Source organism: Oryctolagus cuniculus, chromosome 7 (genome assembly GCF_051225735.1).
Source record: "Oryctolagus cuniculus isolate XC-2025 breed Fujian yellow rabbit chromosome 7, ASM5122573v1, whole genome shotgun sequence".
NCBI classification, from domain to species: Eukaryota; Metazoa; Chordata; class Mammalia; order Lagomorpha; family Leporidae; genus Oryctolagus; species Oryctolagus cuniculus.
Genome location: NC_142873.1, coordinates 130,537,810 through 130,562,756, shown reverse-complemented (window position 1 = coordinate 130,562,756; position 24,947 = coordinate 130,537,810). Strand labels below are relative to the sequence as shown.

The 24,947-nt window shown below is 52.9% G+C and overlaps 1 protein-coding gene across 5 annotated transcripts in view; it reads left to right on the top strand.

Moving 5' to 3' along the window:
- CFAP57 (cilia and flagella associated protein 57) overlaps positions 1-19,268 on the top strand; it is an 83,378-nt gene extending 64,110 nt beyond the window's left edge. For 4 of the 5 annotated variants that reach the window (XM_070076991.2, XM_008265423.5, XM_002715173.6 and 1 more), the window contains 4 exons: positions 613-747; positions 847-990; positions 8,601-8,733; positions 18,917-19,268. In XM_070076991.2, coding sequence (XP_069933092.2) covers positions 613-747; positions 847-990; positions 8,601-8,733; positions 18,917-19,128 — 624 coding nt within the window. In that variant the 3' untranslated portion in view covers positions 19,129-19,268. Of the gene's footprint in view, positions 1-612; positions 748-846; positions 991-8,600; positions 8,734-16,794; positions 16,945-18,916 lie in introns of those variants that run through there. The other variant, XM_089337428.1, reaches the window with a different exon arrangement.
- The last annotated feature ends 5,679 nt before the right edge of the window (positions 19,269-24,947 follow it).

Here is a 24,947-nt window from a genome sequence, read left to right as displayed (position 1 = left end):
CCTTCCCTGCTGAAGAGGCTGATGGTGTTTTGTGGCACATCCATAATCATTGGAATTCAAGGCAGAAAATACAGAATGTGGATAAAGGGCCGGGGGAGTGCAGAGACAGGAGAGACCCTCCCTTGCTCAGGGTGCTGGGTGCAGGCGTCAAAGCATGGTTAAACAAGGGGATCCAGCCAAAGGGTGCGGACGAACCTGTCTTCCTGACTGGGGGCGTGGGCGGCTCACCACCCACTCACAGCAGCGCTGCAGGAGCTGATGAGGGCATGGCAGCCCTGGCCAGGGATCTGCCCCAGAAAAATGGTACCAATGAAACCACATATCCTGGCTCCAAAGGAACCTGGGTGGCCATGTGTGCTGCTTGTCACCTCATAAGGCCCTCGGTCCTAAGGGAAGCCAGGGCCAGCAGAGGAAGCCACGTGTGGCCTCCCAAGGATGAGGTGCCCCTCCCAGGCGGTGCTCAAAGGTCTCAGGACCTCGCCCACTGGGCCCAGCGGTCCAGACGAGGCATCCCTTGTCCCTTTCTATGCCATTAGCCTCTGGCTGCAGCCGCTGCGCCTCCAACCTGGATAGGGAGCAGCCGGCGCCAGCAGTGACTGACTGTGATTGCAGGAGCGGGACTTGGAGGCGCTGGTCAAACGGTTTAAGACGGACCTTCACAACTGCGTGGCCTTCATCCAGGAGCCCCGGTTGCTGAAGGAGAAGGTCCGCGCCCTCTTTGAGAAGTACGTGCAGCGGGCAGACATGGTGAGCTCAAGCTGCCCGCTGCCTGCCCACGCCTGGCCGCCCTCACGGAGAGCCCCCTCGGCCCCGCCCCGCCCTCACGGAGAGCCCTTGCCCCGTCAGGTGGAGATCGCGGGGCTGAACACAGACCTGCAGCAGGAGTACGCCCGTCAGCGGGAGCACCTGGAGAAGAGCCTGACCACCGTCAAGAAGAAGGTGGTCAAGGAGAAGGAACTGCACCGCACCGACTACGTGCGCATCATGCAGGTACTGCGCATGCGCCTCTGCTCTCCGGGCCATCCTCACGGCTCGCAGGTGTCCGCCGGCCTGCCACTCCCCGGGACCCAGGGCTTCCCCACCACCACCCCCGAACTTGTCCTGGCTGTGGTCATGCTGAGGTTCCCACCCCCACCAAAGAGGTTTCCTTTGTTTTTTAAGATTTATTTATTTGAAAGTCAAAGTTACAGAGAAAGACAGAGACAGATCTTCCATCCGCTGGTTCACTCCCTCAATGGCCGCAATGGCCAGGGTTGGGCCGGGCCTCAGCCAGGAGCCAGGAGCTTCCTCCGGGTCTCCCACCCGGGTGCAGTAAACCAAGCACTTGGGCTATCTTCTGCTGCTTTCCCAGGCCACAGTAGAGAGCTGGATGGGAAGTGGAGCATCCAAGACATAAACCAGTGCCTGGATGGGGTGCTGGCATCACAGGCAGGGGCTTTACCCACTACACCACAGCGCCGGCCCCACCAAAGAGGTGTTCTAGGTATCCCTGTGGCCACCCCCAGCCCACCAGCACCCCCTCACTTCAGGCTCCTGTGTTCCTTTCTCTGCCCCACCTGTGTCCCGTCTGCCCCTGGCCCCTGGGGACCCCATCCATGGCCTTTAATGCCCCCAATCACCCGCTCCCTCCTCTGCTGCGTCCCAGCTCCTCTCACTCTGTTTTTCTGCCTTTTATTCTGCTCTCCACGCCTGTTGGGGCGCGCCTGTCTCCACCTTCTTCATCTGGCTTGCCGGGTGCCTCAGGTCCCTACCCTTCTGTTCTGGGGCCCAAGCTAACCACACCCAGCCTGAGTCAGCCTCCCTCTGACTTAGTGAGCCCCCCGCAGCCCACCCCCAGGACCCTGCGTCATCACCTGACCCGTCACCGCCTCCGCCGGGCCGGGATCCTCCCAGCGCATGTCTGTCTGGGAGTCAGTGCTGTCTGAGGCAGTGAATGGGAATTCATATCAAAAGAGAGCATCGGAACTGTGTTTATAAGGCAAGTACATTTTTATACTTACATTTCTTTAATGCCACAATTACAGTACCGGAATGGGGACAGATTGCAATCAGCTTGAAACAAGCCGGCTCCCGGCTTGGCTGGTCCGGTCCGCAGGCAGCTGGGCCGAGCACACCGCCATTCCAGTCAAACCCAGGCGTGACTGCTCTGGTGCCCTGCCTGCTAGCAGTCCACTCCGTCACCTCACTGCCCTGCGCCCGAGCCGTGGAAGCCACCGGAGGCTGAGAGAGAGGAGCAGACCCAGCGGGTGGCTTCCTTTTAGCCCCCCCCCCCCCAGCTCCCAGACAGCCTTTGCTGAGGGGCTCAGATGCCTGGATCACGACGAGTCCCTACGACCTCTGGGCTGCAGCGAGCTGGGCACGGAGTAGGGTGACAGCAAGAGCAGGTGCCAGCTGGGGACACGGCTGAGCTGTCTGTCATCTGTGCTCTGCCACCAGAGCGGCCTGAGGGGTCCCTCAGGGACTGGGTGCCTCCCCCCACATGCCAAGCAGAGACCCAAAAGCAAATGTCAGTCCTAGGAGGAGGCACTGAGGACCGCAGGCTGGCCGGAGGGTGCAGGCAGCCACATGAGGCTGCTTGGAGTGGGCATCGGGGACTCGGGTCCCCCACACCCAAGAGGGTGCTGGGCCAGGCTGTGGTAAGGGATCAGAGAAGCCCCCCATAGGATCCTGCTCAGCCCTGCTGCTCGCCAATGGCTGGCTGGGGGGCAGGGGGAGATCCTGGCCAAGCATGTTGTGCAGCAGCGCTGTGGTGGGGTCTCCTGGATCCAGAGGAGTGACTCAGACAACCTCGGGAGCTGGGAGGGCTCCCCGGGGACAGCGCTCTGGTTCCCGCCTCTCCAGCCAAGGGCTGATCACAGTGGGGCTCTGTGTAAGACTTTGTTTGCAAAAAGTAGAAATATTAAAAAAAAAAGTTCAAAACCACCGTTCTGGCTGATACAAATGGTTTCCTCCTTTGATCTTAAAAGTTGAAGGAGAGGGGCTGGGCCAGGGCCATGCCAGGTGGCAGGGCCCATGCAGGCACACCTGGGCTGGGGGCTGTATTCCCACCCAGGGTGTAGATGGAGAAGATGCCGGCTCTATCCTGCCTCAGCCGCTCAGTGACCAGGAGGCCTGGCTTAGGGCCCTTAACTTATCCAGGAGCCACTTCCTTGTCTGTACAGCTGGGAGGAAACACCAGGCTCACCGTTACTGGAGGTAACATGCCACTGTAAGCTCTGGGCGCTAGCCGGCTGCACAGGGCTGCTCAAAACACTGTTGCCTTTTTCCATGCAAGGGGTTATCAAGAACCCAGGTGGAAATCTGTGAGACCCCTCACAGCATGGACTGGGGGTGCCTGTGGCCCGGAGGTGTGGGGAAGGGGACAGCACCACTGATTGCAGACCCCCTGCTGGGGGCCCAGGGCTAGCTGGAGCCGTGTGCATGGGGAGCAGGGCCCCGGCGCTTCCAGCCGAGAGGGCCAAAGCCGGCCGGGGTAGCCACGGCACCTGAGAAGAGCTCATTAGGAAAGCACCACGGGAATGAGGCCACGGTGTCATGTGTGTATTCAGGTAGGAGCCGGGGCCTCCCCGTGGCATTCCCGAGCACGCTGCAGACACAGGCGCAGGAGGGGTTGTGACACAGACCCGTAGGACACGCATTGTATTCATTCAGTCCACATTTTACAAGCGTGCGTCTTACACAGCACTCTGAGCCACGGAGCGTTCCAGACGAGTGTGAGAGTGTCCCTGCCCTCAGCCAGCTCATCACGGGGGCGCGTGGGCCGGACACGAGCAATGGCTGCTCCAGCTGATGCAGCGGGCTCCTGGGGGAAGCGGGGCTCCGCTGGGCCGTGGGGACCCAGGAAAGGGTTCCGAGGGAAGTGGCAAGTGAGCTGGGCTCAAGGGTGAGAACTACAGGGCAGCGGGGCAGCCTGAGAACCGGCAGAGGAGAGTGAGGCCTGCAGGGGCTGAGGGCCCAGAGGCCCCATAGTGTTTCACAGAGCATGGGGGGCATGGAGGAGGAGCCCCAGGATGTTGGTGGCTGAGGGACAAGTTGTAAAGGATCCTCCGGACCATGCCAAGATACATAGTTTGCCCCATACACCGGCACCACGCCAGATTTCTAAAGTAGGTAGGGTGTTATCTTTGTTTAAAGAGGTGAACTCAGTTGGCAGGGTGGAGAGACTGGTGGGGACAGAGGCAGGGGCAGGAAAACTTGTTGGGAGATGGCAGTCAGGTTGAGGGTGGGGCTGAGGGAAAAGGGGAGGAGAAAGTTGCGCTATCAACCCTAGGAGAAGAAACGACCAATAGGAATGTCAGGTGCGGCACGGAGGGCACACAGGAAGCGTGGAGGAGGATCCCAGGGCGGCTGGTCCTTCCAGGTGGGCAGATGGCCATCCCACTGACAGGATCCAGAAAGTTTAGGCCAAGTCTAGGCCCCACTGGCTGGCTTTTTCCACTCTGCGAGCCTCTACCCGCATCTTACAGGTGTCAACTCACGGTGGACCAGTGGGTGGTGCTACAGGCATTCTTTTTCCCTCTCTGCCCAGCAAGCGTGTCAGAACGCTGCCGGGGAAGGCCGGAAGCAGCCCCGACAGCCAGCACAGCCGTGTGCAGAGCGTGTGCAGGCAGCCGGACCCAGTGACTCCCGGCCAGCTCGTGCAGGCAGCCGGACCCAGTGACTCCCGGCCAGCTCCACATCCCCAGGGCTCGGCAGTGGGGGTCTCAAAGTTCGCAGAGATTTTATTGGCCATTCTGACCAGTGAGGAATCAGGAATGCAAGATTCGTTGTGTGTTTTTGGTTTTTGGTGATTTTCTTTGTTTTGTTTTTTGTTTTGTGTGTGTGTGTTTTGGGTTTTTTGTTTTTTTGGTTTTTTTTTTTGTTTTGTTTTGTTTTGTTTTTTACAGGTAGAATTATAGACAGTGAGACAGAGAGACAGAGAGAGAGATCTTCCTTCCATTGGTTCACTCCCCAAATGGCCACCACGGCCGGCACTGCGCCAATCCAAAGCCAGGAGCCAGGTGCCTCTTCCTGGTCTCCCACACGGGTGCAGGGTCCAAACACTTGGGCCATCTTCCACTGCCCTCCTGGGCCACAGCAGAGAGCGGGACTGGAAGAGGAGCAGCCGAGACTAGAACCCTGCGTCCATATGGGATGCCGGCACCGCAAGGTGGAGGATTAACCAAGTGAGCCACGGTGCCAGCCCCCATTTTTTGTTTTTTTATTTGAGGGCCAGAGAGATGAAGAGAGCGCCCACCCCCTAGGTCACTCCTCAAATGCCCATAGTGGCGAGGACTGAGCCAGGCTAAAGCCAGGGATGCATAACTCGGTCGGGGTGTCCCACGCGTGTGGCAGGAACCATCACCTGCTGCACTCCGGGGTCCGCATCCGCAGAGAGCGGGAATCGGGAGCGGAGCCCGGTCTCAAACCCAGACGCTCTGATCTGGGATGCAGGTGTCCCAACAGGAGGCTTGACTCCTGTGCCAAACAGCTGCTGTGTGTCACATTTTTCATTCACAAAGCTACCCAAAGCATGCACAGTTGACCTCAATGTGACCTTTGGATTCATCGGAACAAAGGCCATCCCAGAAAACCCTGGGGGAGGACCCAGAATGGAGGTGATGGTAGAGTGTGGAGGGCCACGTCCAGGAGAAGTAGGGTGCCTAGAGGCAGTCTCAGACCACCCCCCCAGCATCTGTGCACTGCCTGTGTCCTCGCACAGAATCAGCCTAGCAGTGCCTCGTACGCAGGGTGGCTCTGCGGCGAAGTGAGGCAGCGTGTGCCCAGCACTGGCCATACTCAGTCACGATGGTCACTCTCACCCTCGTCAGCAGGCTCTTGGTGCCTCGTTCTGGCTCCAGGCCTGGAACATTGCTGTCCACCCTCTCTCCTCCGGGAGCCTGCTTCAGATTCTCAGGGTTTCTCCCCACAGCAGAGCCCAGCTCTCCCTCTCATGTCCTCACCGTAACCATAGTAAGCATTTAGAACCGGTCCACAGGTGCCTTGCAGAATGGATGGGCAAACAGGTCAGAGAGTAAGGCATGGGCCCCAGTCACATTCTAATAAGGAGCGAGTGATCCCCTGGAGGCCCCTTGAGCTGATGAAGCAGCGTGGGAATGCCGAAGGCTGGCAGTGGGGCCGGATCGTGCGTTCACGCCAGAAGGAGCCAGAATCCCAGTCACCGTTCCCCGGGGGTTAGGGGGAAGACACCGGGGCAGGGACTCGGGCCAGAAAGGAAGAGGTGGCCGAAGAGCGGAGGGCCAGGTGCAAATCACAGCAGGCGCTCAGCTCAGACACCAAGCCAGCGAGATCCTGTGACGGACGCTTGGGGCTGACCGAGAGGAAATGCCCGCAGGTGCAGCTGAGAGCACCCGAGAGCGGCGCTGGAGTCTCCAGTCCTTGCTACTTTACTGCCTGGAGCAGGGGAAATGAGGCCAACCTCCAGGAGGAGTGCCGCGGGAGCCGGCAAATCTGCCCAGGGTTCCCTGCGGCTCTCGGGATCCCTTCCCCTTTGATTATAATTCCCTCATTAGCAAGCACTGCCTCTGCTCGGTGCCCGCTGCATTGCCCTGCTCATCCATCCCACGGTTGTGTATCGAGCACTTCTTACGTGAAAGCTGGCTCCAAAGTCCTGCACCAATAAATATGCAGTGAATCCGTCGTGTCACTCATTATATTGAGGTGGTGTGAAGAAGTTTCTGGAGAGGAACCAGCAGGGTTTTACTGAGCTGCCCCTGGAAAGGAAATATGGGCGGCCCACCACCGAGGCCAGGGCTGGTCAATGGGGAAAGCGACCCATCTGAAGACCGACCCCTAGAAAAACACGCCCAAACCCAGCCCAGAGAGCCGGCGAGAGGCGAGAAGGCTTGGGCATTTCCTGCAGAGAGAGGCAAGCTTTTCCTAATGAAGCAAAGCGACACACAGGACCCGCTAAAGCACAGAACGGCGCTTAGACGAGACGTCTCGGGGGTCAGGGGGAAGAATCTGCAGCGCTGTCCCCAGCCAGCCCCTGCTCCCTCCTGGGCTCCACAGTAGAGCCCCATGACAGAGAAGGCTGCACACTTGGCGCTCCCAAGGAAAAGCGTGCTTTGTTCCTGGTGCAAAGGACATTTTACGTACATAGATCTGGTCTGCCCTTGCCTCTTCTGGGCCTCAAACCCTCAAGGGCTTTGCTCCTCAAAGTGTGCTGTGGCCTGTGGGCTGGCAGCAGCATCTCTTGGGAGCTGGCCAGAAATGCAGACTCCCGGGGCCCACCCTGGTCCTACTGAGCCAGAAACTCCCTGAACGGGAGGCACAGGTGACCCTTTGCACTGTCACATGCAAGGCTATGTGGGGGACAGGCTGATCACTGCGGCTCGGGCTCTCGGAGCAAAGCGGCTGCTCTCTAGACCCGCAGGGACCAGAACCCCCGTGGGGCCACCTTGGGGGCCTGGTGCTGAGTGTGAAAAGAGAGGCAGCTATTTGAAAAGAGATGGCTTGGTCCCAGAGAGCAAAAATATTTAGAATCCTTTTTGCAAGGGATCTTCCAAAAGTTCATGGGAAACAAGTGTTAAGAAAAAACTGTGCTTGGATTTCAAAAAATTTTTGCACTAGAATAAGTTTGTCTTTTAATTCCATTTGCTATAAATTTTAAAAATGACCTTGCATATATTTATGGGAGAGAGGGATGAAGGCTTGTCAGACGGACGAGGGCTGTGAACTTCAGTGGATGTAGCCATTGCCAATTATCTGTTTGCTTTTCTGTGTTAGTGAACAGCAGGCTAAACCTGTCTTCACTGTCTGCACTTGGCAGAAGTCCTGTAAATGCAGATTCAATAAGTGCATGAGACAAAAGACCAATAAAGTATAGCATAGAACTTAAGAGCTTGCAAACCACTGGAGTCGGAATCTTGACTCTGCCACTTGCTAGCTGTGAAATTAGAGCAGGTTACATAGTCTGGGTACCTCAGTTCCTTCTATGAAATTGTGACTGTAATAGAATCTAGCCGTAGAGTTACTATGTTGCATAAATACATTAAATCCATATTTTACAAGTGTTCAGGAAAGCACAGCTGTCGATGTGGAAATAGCACGGATGGATGGGAATGGCGCTGAGGCCACCTGGAAGGACAGGACTGGACACCTCGAGAGGCTGAGCAATGAGCAGAACAAAGATCCAACAGAAGGGGGCCGGCACTGTGGCTCAGCGGGTAGAGCTGCCGCCTGCAGCGCCAGCATCCCACATGGGCGCTCGTTCTAGTCCCAATGGCTCCACTTCCAATCCAGCCCTCTGCTATGGCCTAGAAAAGCCACAGAAAATGGCCCAAGTCCTTGGGCCCTGCACCTGTGTGGGAGACCTGGAAGAAGCTCCTGGCTCCTGGCTTCAGATTGGCCCAGCTCCAGCCATTGCAGCCATTTGGGGAGTGAACCAGCAGATGGAGGAGGACACCTCTCTCTGCTTCTCTAACTGCCTTTCAAATAAATAAATAAAACTTAAAAAAAAAAAAAAAAGATCCAGAAAGTTAACTGGGGTCCAGGCCAGACCCTGCCCATTCCACATGTCCTCAGCCCCAGGAGGCTGTGCCTCGTGCCCACCAGCCACTCATCCGTCCATACTCACTCTCTTTCCTTCTTTTCTGCAGGAAAATGTTTCTCTGATCAAGGAAATCAATGAGCTACGCAGAGAGCTGAAGTTCACCCGCTCTCAAGTCTATGACCTTGAATCGGCTCTGAAATTAACCAAGAAAATCCGACCACAAGAAGCTCCAGAAGCAGGTAATACTGCCAGTGGCCGGGCAGGTGTGCACTGAGTCAGGGACCCACAGCAGAGATCTCTCTTTGGCTTTCTCCTCTAGCAGGTGGCAGCCACCCCATGGCCTTCTGAGCCTGCAGGCCACAGACCTGCTGGCCCCAGGCCTGTGAGGACCTGAGCAGTTCCAAACACTCCCAGGCCTCAGTCCCCAGCCTGCAGTCCTCAGGGTTAGCTAGCGTGCAGAATCCAGAATCTTTGCAGTTTTAGGAAAAGCAGACGGAGCTGTGTGTTACATAACATCCCCAGGGGGTCTGGGGCAGCACCCTGCAACCAAACTCATTAGTATTCAGTAGTGATATATGAATATTCATGCCAAGCTTCATGAATTTTGGAAAAAGTGTTCTGTTTTTAGATCATTTTGCACTCTGGAATTATGGATAAGGGGGTTATGGGCCCGTACAATTAAATGAAGACCAAAAGGAAGATGAGATGCTATTTAAAGGGAGACAGACAAGAATTACATAAGAAATATTAAATGAGTTACTGCAATCGTATCCTAAAGTTCCTCTGGATTTCTGACAGCCAAGGCAAAAAGGGAATCAAAGGAGTAAGACGGTGTTAACCTGGTCCTCATTCTATGACAAAAGCAAGTTTTTTCTTCTTTTTTCCTTGGAGAAACAGACCTTTCCCTGGCACTGAATTCCATGAGAAAGTTATCACGTGACTTCTTGAGAAAGGAGTGTTGCATAACAGTGCACGAACTTTAACCACAGTCCTGCAGGCCATAAAAAACATGCCACAGGTGTCCACTTACCTGCGGGAGACAAGACCCCAGCGGGTGGGGGTGGGGTGGGGTGGGGGTGGTTCCACACTCCTGGGGGAATGCGGCAGCAGGAGTACAGCCTGGGGCGCTTTGAATGGAAGCCTCTCAGGGCTGTGGACTGAGTCTTTCAGATGTCAGCTGTCTGTGGTTACCAAAGATATTATCACCCAGGGAGGGTGGCTGAGGCTCTGAAACTGTTACAAAGTGACATCTCTATGTGTGAGCATATGAATACGTATCACATACAGGTATATGTGGGTACAATTGTGTTGCCTCGTGTGCCCTTCTGAGAGTCGGGCCTCCGAGTAGTAGTGCAGGTGCGAGGCCACGGCTTGTGTTGCACAATTGAGACACTGACCTCTCTCTCTCGGAGGTCAAGCCCAAATGGCCTGTGGACAATTGCAAAACATCCCAAATCCCCCAGGCACCCTAACAGGTGCTCAGTCAGGACCTCCTCCGGGTGCTGTGTGATCTGACCAGGTCTGCGATACTATTATGGGATGTCCAGCCATACACGGGCACTGAGAGCAGAGTCTCCTGAATGCTGGGGACCCATCCTCCAGCGGCAGCGACTGTCACCTCCTCACACGCTCACCAGGGATCACTTTGGAGCCAGCCAAGCATCCCACCATTTGTGTGATAACAGTTTCACTCCGGGAGGGTTTCATCTGTAACAACTAAAAACAAGCATGAGCAGCTTTCTGCCTGGATTGTGAAAACCCCAAGTCTCACCTCTAATTCTGAACGTGAGCCCCCAAAACATGCCAGCTCAAAGCGTACAGCCTCAAGTTGTGTAGGAGTGGGCAGTTCAGTTTATCTGTGTAAGAGAGGCTGCCATCCACAAACCATGATTAAAAGCGGCGTGGTGCTAAGTTCCCATGCACTCGGCCGTGAGCTAACAGACCTGGCTGCTACCCTGCTTGATTTTCAGTCACAAAAACGGCGTCATCAGAACTGTGACTAGAGGTGGCGGGTTGGAAAGCTTTTGAAGTGATATAAACAAGCCGATGGAAGAAAACGACCGCAAAGGGAGTAAGAGACACAAAATTTTGGAAGCTGCGACCTGTGTGGGTGAATGGTAACCCACAGAAAGCCTGAGAAATGTGAATCCTAAGCCAGAAGTGGGGAGCCCAAAAGAAACCTAATGAGTACCCCAAACCCTCCACAGCCTCAGGAATTCTCAAGAGCGCACAGGAAGTGGAGGGGAAAGTAGAGCGGGAAAGAGGAGGAAAAATAAGGGAAATCTGTTGAAGAAGATGTCGGGTCCATCTCTTACCCAATAGAAGGCTTAAAAACAGACCCCAGGGCCAGTGCTGTGGTGTAAGGTCGGCACCTGATTTGAGTCCAGGCTGTTCCACTTCTGATCCAGCTCCCAGCTGATGCACCTGGGAAAGCAACAGAAGATGGCCCAAGTGCTTACCCCCCTGTACCCATATGGAAGACCCAGATGGAGCTCCAGGCTCCTGGCCAAGCTCCCACTGTTATAGCTATTTGGAGAGTGAACCATGGAAGATTCTCCCTCTCCCTCCCCCTCCCCCTCCCCCTCCCCTCCCCCTCTTTCTCTCACCCTCTGTCTCTGTAACTCTGCCTTTCAAATAAATGAATCTTTTAAAAGAATAGACCCACATCAAGTCATCATCAAATTTCAAAATATCAGAGTACAAAAAAAAAAAGAAAGAAAAAACAAATTTCCAAAAGGAGTAAGAGGTTTCCCACAAAGGATCAATAATCCTGCTTACAGTATACAATATCAACACACAAAGAACAGTTGCACTTTTTGCACACAGCAATAAACACTCTAAGAAGGAAAATTAGACATCAGTTCCATTTACAATAGCATCAGAAAGAATAAAATACTTAGGGATAAATTTAACCAAAGAGGCAAAAGACTGAAAACTGCAAAACATCACTGAAAGAGAGAAGACACCAATAAATGGAAAGACACCCATGTTCACAGATTGGAAGACTTACCACATTCTACCACACTACCCAAAGTATCTACAGATTCTGTGTGATCTTTACCAAAACCCCAGTGACGTTTTTACAGAAACACAAAAACCTGTCCTAAAATTCCTGCAGAGTCTCAAATTACCCTAAGAGGCCAAAACAGTCTTTAAAAAGAACAAAGTGGGGCGTTTCACACTCCCTTGTTTCAAAAATTACAACAAAGCTACAGTAATTAAAACAGTATGGGGCCAGCATAAAGAAAAATATAGACCAAGGTAATACTATTGAGATTCAGAAATAAACAATTGCACATAGGAGCAAATGATTGTCAGCAGAGGTGCCAAACCATTCAATGAGGAATGGACAATCTTTTCAGCACCTAGTGTTGGAAAAATGGGTATCTGTGTGCAAAAGAATGAAGGTGGACCATGCAAAATAACGCAAATGTATCAAATATTACACATAAGAGTTAAAACTGTAAACCCTCTAGAAGAAAGCGTACAGGAAAATCATCATGACGTCTGATTTGACAACCATGTCATTGGTAGATCATACCAAAAACACAGGCAACAAAATAAAAATAGTTGCAAATCATATGCCTAGTAAAGAATTGATATCCAAGGGGCCGGCACTGTGGCATAGCAGGTTAAGCTGCCACCTGCAGTGCCAGCATCCATATGAGCGCCGGTTCGAGTCCTGGCTGCTCCACTTCTGATCCAGCTCTCTGCTATAACTATGACCGGGGAAAGCAGTAGAAGATGGCCCAAGTCCTTGGGCCCCTACACCCTCATGGGAGACCTAAAAGAAGCTCCTGGCTCCTGGCTTTGGATCGGTGTAGCTCCAGCTGTTGCAGCTAATTGGGGAGTGAACCAGTGGATGGAAGACCTCTCTCCCTTTCTCTCTCTATGCCTCTCTTCTCTGTGTAACTCAGACTTTCAAATAAATAAATAAATCTTTAAAAAAAAGAATCGATATCCAGAAAAACAGGAATATAAAGAACTCACCACCAACAACAAAAGTTAAAAATGGGCAAAAGTCTTGAATAGACATTTTGCCAGAGAGAATACACAGATGGCCAATAAGCATATGAAAAGATACTCAATATTGCTAACCAGTAGGAAAGTACAAATCGAAACCACAATGAAATAATACTACTCACTCATTAAAAAGGCTGTTATTTAAAAAAATTAGAGGCCAGTGCTCTGACATAGCAGGTAAAGCCGCCTCCTGCAATGCCGACATCCCATATGGGTGCCAATTCAAGTCCCGGCTGCTCTACTTCCAATCCAACTCTCTGCTATGGCCTGGGAAAGCAGTGGAAGATTGCTCAAGTCCTTGGGCCCTTGCACCCATGTGGGAGACCTGGAAAAAGCTCCTGGTTCCTGGCTTCGGATGGGCCCAGCTCTGGCCATGGAAGCCATTTGGGGAGTGAACCAGCGAATGGAAGACTCTCTCTCTGTCTCTTTGTAACTCTGCCTTTCAAATAAATAAATAAATAAGTATTTTTTAAAAAATCAGAAAATAGCAACTGTAGGAAAGAATGTTGGGAAATTGGGATGTTTGAGCCCTGTTGGTGGCGTTGTTAAATGGTGCAGCTACTGTATAAAAGAGTACAGCAATTCCATGAAAAATTAAAAATAAGATTACCGTATGATCCAGCACCTCCACTTCTGAATATATACTTGAAAGAATTGAAAGCCATGACTTAAAGATGTTTGTATACACCATGCTCCTAACAGGATTACCCACAGTTGCCAGAAGGTATGCACAACACAGTTGTCCGTTGATGCGTGGGTATTATGGTGTAGCAGGTAAAGCCCCCATAATGCCAGCATCCTGCTGCTCCACTTCCAGTCCAGCTCCCTGCCAGGGGCCTAGAAAAAGCAGCCAAAGATGGCTCAGGTGTTTGGGCCCCTACCACCCATGCAGGAGACCCAGAAGAAGTTCCTGGCTCCTGGCTCCTGGATCCTGGATCCTGGCTCCTGGCTTTGGTCGTTGCAGCAGTCTGGAGAGTGAATCAGCAGATGGAAGATGTCTCTCTCTCTGAACTCTTTCAAGTAAATAAAATAAATATTTTTAAAATGTTAATATTAATATTTAATATAAAATATTAAAATATACATACAATTAAATATTATTAAACCTTAAAATGGAGGGAAATTCTGACATGTTACAAGACAGATGAATCTTAAAGATATTCTGCTGATATCTTTTTGAACTTATTTTTTTTTTTTGCTTTTCTTTTAGAATTATTTTATTTATTTGAAAGACAGAGTTACAGACTCCTAAGTCTTTTTTTAAGAACTATTTTATTATTTGAAAGAGTTACAGAGAGAGGTCAAGCTAGAGAGAGAGAGGTCTTCCATCCGCTGGGTCACTCCCCAGATGACTGCAACAGTCAGAGCTGCGCCAACCTGAAGCCAGGAGCCAGGAGCTTCCTCCAGGTCTCACACGTGGGTGCAGGGGCCCAAGGACTTGGGTCATCTTCCACTGCTTTCCCAGGCCAGAGCAGAGAGCTGGATCTGAATAGGCACAACCAGGACTCAAACCAGTGCCCCTATGAGATGCCAGCACTGCAGTCTGGGGCTTTAACCTGATGTGCCATAGTGCCAGCCCATTTTTGTTTTTTAAGTTGAAAGACACAGAGAGAGACAGACAGGGAGCTTCCATGTGCTAGTTCATTCCTCAGATGCCTGCAACATCCAGGGCTGGGCCAAGCCCAAGGAGGAGCTCAAAACTCAACCCAGGCCTCAGTGGCTGGGACTCAGCCTTTTGAGCCATTACACGCCATTTCCCAAGGTGTGCATTAGCAAGAAGCTGGGCTCAGAAGTGCAGCTGGAACCTGAACCCAGGCACTCCAGTATGGGATATAGGCATCCCAAGCAATGTCTTAACTACTGTGCCAAATGCCCACCCATCTCCTAATGTCTTAATAAGCTAGTAACCAGGAGCCAGCATTGTGCCACTATAGGTTAAGCCACCACCTGCAATGCCATCATCCCATATGGGCACCAGTTGGAGTCTCCACTGAGCCTCTGATCCAGCTCCTCGCTAATGCACCTGGGAAAGCAGCAGCAGATGGCCCAAGTACTTGGGGCCCTGCCATCCACATGGGAGACCTGGATGGAGGTTCTGACTTTGATCTGGCCCAGCCTTGGCCATCATTTGGGGAGTGAATCGCAGATGGAAGATCTCTCTGCCTCACCCTGTCTCTCTCTGTAACTCTGCCTTTCAAATGGATACAAACATCTTATTTAAAAAAAAACAGTTATAAAAGGAAAAATATTGTATAATCCCACTGAAATGAGGTCCTCAGAGTACTCAGAGTTTCCAGGGGGTGAGGAGTGCAGAGGAATGGGTAGGGTTGAGTGGGTACAGAGTATGAGTTGGATGAGATGCGAAGGCTCCGGAGATGGATGGTGATAAATGTTGTCCAACAGTATGAGTGTATTCAAAGCCACAAACTGTACACAGAAGATAGTAAATCTCACGTATATTTTACTACAACTTTTTTTTAAAAAAATTAAGATTTATTTTAATTTTTTGGAAGAGTTAGAGAGGTAGAGACAAAGCAAAAGTTCTTCCATCCGTTGGTTCACTCCCCAAATGGCCACAATGGCCGGAGCTGAGCCCATCTGAAGCCAGGAGCCAGGAGCTTCTTCTGGGACTATCACAAGGGTGCAGAGGTCCAAGCACTTAGACCATCTTCCACTGCTTTCTCAGGCACATTAGCAGGGAGCTCGACTGGAAATGGAGCAGCCAGGACTCAACAGGTGGGCACATGGACTGCTGGCACCGCAGGCCCAGCTTGAACCCACTGTACCACAGCACTGGGCCCTACAATTTTTAAATTTAAAACATTGTGATTATGCAGTCACCCAAGTAGCACTGTAGGAAAAAGGTTTCTTTGTTTCTCCTTTTGACATATGACAATGTTTCTCCTTTTGACATATGAAAGAATCAAACAACAACATCCCAGTTGCACTGGGCTTCTCACCAAAGGCTGGATGCTGGAAGCTAGCTGGATGCCGGAAGGCATGGATCAGCGCCTTTCATCTTCCAAGGAAAAGTGACTTCCAAGTCAGAATTCTGTACTAGCCTAACTCTCGGTCAAGGGCGAGGTTAGGATTAAAGCATCTTCAGGGCCTTAGTAAACTTACCTCCATGCACACTTTCTCAAGAAGCTACACATGGATGCTGTTCACCAAACAAAGAAAGCAAGCTGAGAAAGAAGCCATGGCATTCAAGAGACAGGACACTCAAATAGGAGAGCTGCAAAGGAACCCCTAAAGTAATGGTGAAGGACGGACCCGGAAAACAGCTCTCCGCAGGACTCCGAGCAGTCGGTTTAGGTGGAGGAGCTGAGAAGGCACTTGGAGGAGATGAAACTGATGGGAACATGCACACAACTACAGGAATTAGCAATGCGTGCATACAAAATTCAGCAAGTGAAACAACAAGACAGTTATGAACTCCAGGGCAAGCAAATTGTGCAGAGAAGAAAAATGAGTTATTCTATACAGTGTGGCTCAGCTGTAACCAGCAGTTACATAAATCATTGTAATATAAATTCAGACCATTGATCCACTCAAAATTCAGGGAATGACAGGAAGGGAAATCCACACTGGGCAAGGGAGGGGACTGAAGTAAAGTTAAACACTCATCTTTCATGGGGAGAAGACAACAGAAAATGCCTGCACATGAGAGAGGTAATAAAAGCGCATTAATCAGAGAAAGCAGAGTGTAGACGTTCATACCAGAAGAATTAGCAAAGTAACTGAACCACTGCCTCTGAGGATTGAGAAGTGACGTGGAAGATGGAATGGGTGATTACTGTTATTTGTAATAAGACTTACAGCATTATTTGATTCTGTGGTCATATATGGCTTTGATGAATAATAATTCTTAAATTAACAAAATATATCATTAGGAAAAGCCTACTGCCCTTCCAGTTTCCTAGTGCAGATGTAGGTTTTAAAAAGAAAGAAAAAGAAAAGTCAAAGCAATATGGAGTGGGTTAGGAAGCTGAAGTTTAACTAGAGGGAGAAGCTAGCTCGCACAGGGAGAAAGGTGAGATAAGTATCTGGGTCAGCCCGGCCTCTGGAGGAAGGGAAGCAAAACATTGGGAAAGCGCTGGCCAGAGCCCACCCTCAGGCTGGTGCAAGTCCCACACTTACACTCAGAATGTGGCTCAGAGCAGCCCTAGCTGACAATGTAGTTTAAAATGACCCTGCGCTAATAATGTCCCCAGTTTTCAAGCAGAAGTAAATGCTAATTCCCTCTGAAAAAGCAGATTTTTTTTTTTTTCTGACAGGCAGCGCCGGCCCTGAAAAAGCAGATTTAAACCCAGTCTTCGGCCGGCACCGCGGCTCACTAGGCTAATCCTCCGCCTAGCGGCGCCGGCACACCAGGTTCTAGTCCCGGTCGGGGCGCCGGATTCTGTCCCGGTTGCCCCTCTTCCAGGCCAGCTCTCTGCTGTGGCCAGGGAGTGCAGTGGAGGATGGCCCAAGTGCTTGGGCCCTGCACCCCATGGGAGACCAGGAGAAGCACCTGGCTCCTGCCTTCGGATCAGTGCGGTGTGCCAGCTGCAGCACGCCAGCCGTGGCGGCCATTGGAGGGTGAACCAATGGCAAAGGAAAACCTTTCTCTCTCTCTCTCTCTCTCTCTCTCCCTATCCACTCTGCCTGTCAAAAAAAATAAAATAAAATAAAAAAATAAACCCAGTCTTCGATGAATTCCCATAGATAATGTTCCAACGATCATGAGCACTCAACCAAAAATCACGAAATGTAAGAGAAAACAAATCGCCATGAATGAAAAACAACAAGAATGTTGAGTGACAGAGTAAGACCAATTAAAAAAAAAAAGGATAGTAGAATGACTAAAATAAGAATGTTCAATATGTTAAAAGAAATAAAAGAGGAATTTGAAAATAAGACTAAAAAAAGCAAGAGTTTCCCAAAGTTGTATAAGCAGGTTTAAAAAAAAAAAACAAATGCTTCTGGAAATTAAAACTATAGTGCTCATACTTAGAAGCCCCATGAACAGATTAATTAGACACAAACGAAATCAATGAGAAGTAAAATAAAATGCCCAGACTGTGACCCCTGCGCTGCCCTGGGCTTTCGCATGTGTGGGAAGAGCCTGCCCGTGCAGCACGTGGAGCAAGGAGCTGGTGTTGTATGAAGGCTGATGGGGGGAGCAGACTGTGCCAGGGAAGAGGAAGCCGCTGAGGGAGCAGGTGGGGACGTGAGGTGAGAGCGCACCGGCCCCAGCAGGTGGGCGGGCTTGGAGGCCTGTGCTGCTGCGCCTGCCCCCTGGAGCCCCAGAGCCTGACTGAGTGCATGGTTACCGGGGCAACCAGGGGCAGGGACAGCGTGAAGGATCAAGACCCAGGAAATGAAGAAATACTAAAAGGTCCAAGAGCCTAGAAATTGCGGGAAAGGAGACACTTTGAGGAGCAAAGGGCAAAAGTGAAGAGCCAGGCAGGAAAGGGACCCGTCTTCTGCTGTCTTCTGTCCAGGAGACATCTGACCATGGTCAAGGACTGGGCACGGCTTCTCAAGGAAGTAGGTGGATGTGATCCTTTAACAGTGAGGGAGAGGAGGAGGGGGAGGGGCAGAGGGAGCCCTGGCCGGCTCTGGACAGAAACCCCACGAGGGGCTGGAAACCCCGAAATGCAAACACTGAGAGCTGCTCATCTCAGGTTTGGGCTGGACAGGGCTCCCAGAACGCAGCGGGCTGTTGAAGAAACAGGGGCCTAAGTGGTCTGAAAAGCGAGTCTCAAAGGAGCCCACGTGCCCGGGGGTGGGGGGCGTATACCAGAGGAAGAGGGCTCGGCTCCGGGACCACGTGTGTTGGGCATGAGGCAGTAAGAGAGGCTGTGGTCCGAGAATGAAACACCAGCACAAGGGATTCAAAGATGCGGGGTCCCGCGTGGCTCTGAGAGAGAAGATGCCGCGGCGCGAGTGCTGACGTGGAGCAGAGCCAAGTCATTAGTGCTGGGGTTCAGCTCGGGGGGCCATGGATCCTCTGGACACCGGCCTTGCCCAGGATGATGGCCGAACGTGAGACAGAGAGGGTGATGGAGAGTCGGGGAGAGTCCCCGAGAGCAGCCGTGAGCAGCCACTCCGGGAGGGGCAGGGCTTCCCGGGAGGAGGGCTGGTGGCTCAGAAGGCAGTGCCACCCCTCCTGAGGGGAGGGGGTGCGAGAATGAGGAAGGGCCTTAGGGCAGGCGGACTCAGAGGGTCAAGGTCAGCATTTGCCTTGCCACTCAGAGCTATGACTCAGTCTCTCTGGGACTGCGTACCTCCCCCCCACCCCCCGGTGCCCCGGGCTGTTGCCCAGTACATGTTTGAAGGCAGAGGGAGGAGAGGCGAGGCTGCAGCTGACCTGTGAGCAGGTACTCATTGTCCTGCTGTCACTGTCCCCTACAGTGCCCAGCAAGGAGTCGCTCAGCGTCTCTCCCACCATGAGACTGAATGAGCAGGAGGAAACTGGGAGAATCATTGAAATGCAGCGCTTGGAAATCCAGCGCCTCCGAGACCAGATCCAGGAGCAGGACCAGGTCCCTGGGCTCCACACCCTCGCTGGAATTCGGCTGCCTTCCCTCAACTCTGAGATGGACTTTGAGGTGGAGACCCGGTGACCCCCTCTGGAGAGCCATTTCCGGCCACAGCCAGAAGCAGCACTGCATGTGTCCCCGGGCCTGCTGACTCCAGCCCCTGCAGCGCGGACCCGCTCCCCAGGGACCTGGGATTACGGTCAGAATAAAGGTGTTTGCCCAGACCCTTGTCCATCTCCTGCTTAGCCAGTGCCTAGGGCAGGGGACGGAAGGAGGGGCGCTCCACACCTGCAAGATCACTGCCACTTGTCCCTGCCCCAGCACAGGCTGCCTGACGCTGCAGGGCTCACAGCAGACCCTGTTCCCGCTGGGCCTCAATGATGGGGCCGCCTGCCCCTGTGCTGGGTGTCACCGCCTGCTCCTCTCCTGGGTGTCACCGCCTGCCTCTTCTCACCTGGCTTCCGCATCTGCCAGCCGAGTCAGGACCACTAGAGCCTCCTACATTCTCTTCTCTATGAAATGAGATGAAGCTTTGTGAGGATTTTTACATCTCTGTGAAGATGAGGGAAAAGGGCACAGAGAGTTAAGCCGCCAATTGGGATGTTGTCATCCCATATGACCACTAGTTCCAGTCCCAGCGGCCCCACTTCCAATCCAGCCTCCTGCTAATGCACCTGGGGAGACTGCAGAACATGGTCCGAGTACTTGGGTCCCTACCACCCACTTGGGAGACCCCGATGGAGTTCTAGGCTCCTGGCTTCCGCTTAGCCATTGCAACCATTTGGGGAGTGAACCAGCAGGTAGAAGGTCTGTGTCTGTGTGTGTGTGTGTGAGAGAGAGAGAGAGAGAGAGAGAGAGAGAGAGAGGGAGAGAGAGAGAGACACTTTGTCTCTAACGCTGCCTTTCAAATAAATCAATAAATCTAAACAGAAAAAGAGGGAACCATAAGAAAATAGAATAATGAACCTGGCGGAGTTCCCAGAACTTTCCTCGCGATTTTGCATCATCCCTGGGATGACAAGCAAGGCTCCCTGCTTTGTGCTTCCTTCATCGCTGTCAGGTCACTCTCGCCTGGTTATCTTGGCTCTGCAGGGCCCTGCCCGGCTCCTGCGTTTCTGGGTGGGTGGGGACACTCCTGCCCCTAGTAATTCCTCTCAGGCCCCATCCTGGGACACCCAGCCACCTGTAGGTACCAGGAAAGATCATTCTCTATGAACTAAGGAGCAAAGAGATGAACCCACATGTCCCTGCCTTTACTACAGAGGCCAGGCCCGTCTCCATTTCCCAAAGAAAGATTTAGGCCCAGAGCCCTGCTGGCCAACCCCCCCCCCCCCCCAGCTGTCTTAAACCTGGCATCTCCAAGGCACCGCCCATCTCTCCCCAGGCTGCCAGGCTGCCGCTCTCACTGCTCTGGGGTTAGTTCTCACGGCGAGAGCCGAGGCTCAGCTGTCCCACCGGGCAAGGCTCTCTTGAAGGCTGGGGTGACACGAGGAAGGTGCAGGGCAGAGGTAAAAATCAAAGTTCCCCACAGGGCCTCCTCCGTGATCCGCTCCCTGGCCCAGCCTGCTCCCCACCAGGGCCCTGCAGCAGGGAGACTGGATCCCAAAAGCAGGCACCCCTGAGAGGCTCAGCCACGGAGATTCCATTTCCCAAAGGAATGGGCCCTGCTGTACTCCAACCCCCTCATTGCAAACTGGCATCTTGGCTCTGCCTTTAAAGAAGAAACTGCCTCAAAATGAGATTAGGGGAGGGTGGAGGCATTGTGGGGCAGCAGGTGGAGCTGCCACTGGATGCCCACATCCTGTACTGGGGCACTTGGTTCAAGTGCTGGCTTCACTACCTCGGATCTAGCTCCCTGCTAATGTTCCCTGGCTGCAGCAGACAATGCCTCAAGCACTTAGGCCCTTGCCAACTACACAGGAGACCCGAATGGAGTTCCTAGCTCCTGGCTTCGGCCAGGCCCAGCACTGGCTATTGTGAACATTTATAGAATAAATCAACAGATGGAAGCCTTCTCCCACCCCTGCTAGTCTGCCTTTCAAATAAAGTAAATTTTTTAAAAGATTTATTTTGGCCGGCGCCGCGGCTCACTAGGCTAATCCTCCGCCTAGCGGCGCCGGCACACGGGGTTCTAGTCCCGGTTGGGGCGCCGGATTCTGTCCCGGTTGCCCCTCTTCCAGGCCAGCTCTCTGCTGTGGCCAGGGAGTGCAGTGGAGGATGGCCCAGGTGCTTGGGCCCCGCACCCCATGGGAGATCAGGAAAAGCACCTGGCTCCTGGCTCCTGCCATCGGATCAGTGCGGTGCGCCGGCCGCAGCGCGCTGGCCGCGGCGGCCATTGGAGGGTGAACCAATGGCAAAGGAAGACCTTTCTCTCTGTCTCTCTCTCTCACTGTCCACTCTGCCTGTCAAAAAAATAAATAAATAAATAAATAAAATAAAATAAAAAGATTTATTTTACCCATTTGAAAGGCAGAGCTACAGAGAGAGAGGGAAAGACAGAAAGATCTAGATCTTCCATCTGCTGGTTCATTCCCTAGATGGCCACTATGGCCAGGGGTAAGCCAGGCTGAATCCAGGAGCCAGGAGCTTCTTCTGGGTCTCCCCTGTGGGTGCAGGGCCCAAGCACATGGGCCATCCTCTGCTGCTGTCCCAGGAGCACCAGCAGAGAGCTGGATCAGAAGTGGAGCAGCCAGGTCTCGAACCAGTGCACATATGGGATGCCGGTGCTGCAGATGGCAGCTTTACCTGCTATGCCACAACGCTGGCCCAGAAAGTAAACCTTTAAAAGAAAAAGAATCTAGGTGGGTGGATCAATAAGGCCAGGTGGTGCGGGGCCGTGAAGGTACATAAACGATACGGAAGTGTCCAGAGTCCAGTGCCGAGCCGCCGTGAGTCACCGCCCCTGTTTTCAAACCCCTGCCACACCGGGCTGCTTTCAGCTCCTGTGCTAGGCCAAGGTCGTTCCTACCTCTGAGTCTTCCACACGTTTGTTGCCTCCACTTGCAGTTGTCACCCCACACTGGCGCTGTGAACCCGCATGTCCAGATCTTGGTTTAAATGTCACTCCCTCGGCAAAATGGGCCCTGGCCGCCCCCCACCCGCAAATTACACCCACCTTACTGCTTTCCTTCCTGACCCCAACTGCACTGTGTCCATTTGGCTGGCTCATACCCACCTCTCCTCCTAGGAGAGTTCCAGGATAGTGGGAGCTATGTCTGCTTTTTTTTTTTTTTAATTTATTTATTGGGGCTGGCACTGTGGCATAGCAGGTAAAGCTACCACCTGCAGTGCCAGCATCCCTTATGGGCGCTGGCTCTTCTGAGAGCCAGGGAAGAAATCCCTGCAGCTAGGATGATGGGTTTTTCAACTGGAAAGTGTCTTAGAGTCAGGCCGCAGTGGGTTAGGCTGCACTTGCGATGCCAGATCGCCAGTTAATGTGCTGGCTGCTCAGCTACCAGACCAGCTCCCTGCTGATGCACCTGGGAAGGCAGCAAATGACCCAAGTGCTTGGGCCCCTGCACCCATGTGGAGACCCGGATGAAGTTCCTGGCTCCTGGTTTCCTCCTGGCCCAGCCTCATCAGTTGCATGTGGCCATTTAGGGAGTGATCCAACAGATGGAGAGTTTCTCTCTCTCTCTCTCTCTCTCTCTCTCTCTCTGCTTTTTTTTTTTTTTTAAAAGACTTATTTGTCTATTTGAAAGGTGGAGTTACAGAGACAGAGAGAAAGGTCTTCTATCTGCTGGCTCACTGCCCAAATGGCTGCAACAGCCGGAGCTGGGCCAATCTGAAGCCAGGAGCCAGGAGCTTCCTCCGGGTTTCCCACGTTGAATGCAGGGGCCCAAGCACTTAAGCCATCTTCTGCTGCTTTCCCAGGCCTCAGCAAAGAGCTGGATCAGAAGTGGGACAGCCAGCACTTGAACCATATGGGATACTGGCACTGCAGGCAGCGACTTTACCTGCTGTGCCACAGTGCCGGTCTCTCTCTCTCTCTCTCTCTCTCTCTGCCTTTCAAATAAATAAATCAAAATAAAAAGTATTTGGAGTCAAGACATCATATTTCACCCAGAAGATGGACCTCAGCTTACAGATTAGGAAACCAACACCAGGGGGAGGAGGGGAGGAAGTAATTGGCACAGGAGGCGCCAGGGCTGCTGCCTAGCCTGCTCGATGGAGTGCAAAACCCATGTTGGTATGCCCCTTACCGGGGAGACAGCCAAACGAGGTGCCACAGCAGACGGTGGAGAGTGTGGGACTGGGACACCCAGAGAGAGCCTAAATCCGATAGAAAAGGAGCTGAAAAGCCCCAGGCCAAGCTAACCCCTGCCTAACTTAAACCTGGCTGCTGTCCAGCCAGTGAGGAGGAGGAGGAGGAGGAGGAAGTCCAGGCCAAGGGGGAGTCCCACCCCAGCAGGGCCTGGCACCTTGGCCAGCAGTCAGCAGGGTGTTCCCTGGTGGCCCAGGGTAAACACTGCTCCGTGCTACTGAACCAAGGGCCAGAGGCACCACTGTGTTGACCTCTCCGTGTTCTGTGGTCAGAGCCCCCAGGTCAGCCTGGTGGCTGGCTGTGGCCTTGTCAGCTGCACCCCACACCTTCCTCTGCCTTGCCTGTCCCGGCTCCGTGAGGAGGGTGGAGATGCTCCCCTCTCGGGTGCCACTTCCTCCTTTGTGAAGTTTCTCTGGCCTGCTGACCCCTCATTGGCAGAGTGGGCCTGTGGCCACCTCTCCTGCGGTCACCCAAGTGATGGGGCCGTGGCACGTGGACTCCATGCTTGCTCTTCCGGCTGCCATCCATCAGTGAGCTCTGGGGACTCACTCAGTGCTGCAGTGACAGCTGGTGCCTTGGAGGGCTGCTGTGCCACCTTGCATAAAACTCCAGACTTTCTCTGAGCCTTGGATGTCTCCTGGGCCGCTCTGCTTGCTCTGGGATATCGGCATTCATGGTGGCCAGACGGTAGGAGCCTCCTCTGTGCCCAAGACCCCACCCTGCAGGAGGCCCCGCCATCAACCTCCACCTTTCCCTGCTGCTTTTTACACAGAGCATGGCCACTGCTTCCCTCCTGCCATTACCAACCAGCTGTTCCTGGGGGCTGCCAGAGGGCCCTCGTGGGCCTGGGCACATTTTCATGCCCAGGGAGGGCTCCCCTTACCATCAACACCCTGGATTTGGGGAGGTGATAGAAAAGGCATCTTGGGGGACCAGCGTTATGGTAGAGCAGGTAAAGCCACCACCTGCAAGGTCAGCATCCCATGGGAGAACCAGTTTGAGTCTGGGCTGCTCCACTTCTGATCCAGCTCCCTGCTAATGCACCTGGGAAAGTAGCAGAAGATGCCCCAAGTGCCTGGGCCCCTGCACCCATGTGGGAGACCCCAAGGAAGCTCCTGGCTCCTGGCCCAGCCCTGGCCACTGCGGCCATTTGGGGAGTGAACCAGCAGATTTAAGATATCTGTGTGGGTGTGTATGTGTGTGTGTGTGTGTGTCCCTCTCTCTGTGTAATTCTGACTTTCAAATAAATAAATAAATCTTAAAAAAAAAAAAAAAGGCATCTCAGGACCAGAGTGGGTGCTTAATTCTGAGCACGTCAGATACAGCCGGAATCTGCAGAGCTGAGCTAGACTGGGGGAGAGTTACAAGGAAAGAATCTGCCACATGCCAGGTGGCAGGAGGGACTGGCTTTGGCTGATCACCAAAACCAGCAGAATGTGTGTGGATCGCTCACCCAGCACGTGGTGGGATTTGGCAGGGCGGCACCTGCGGCCCAGTGCTTTCTAAGCATCTGCTCTGTTACATTCACACATTTAACCCATTCAGGTGGGGGCTCTGGGATTCTAGCTCTGAACAGAGGAGCTCTGGGCACCCTTCATTGGCTACAAGTAACAGAAGCCAACTCCAGCCAGTTTAATCA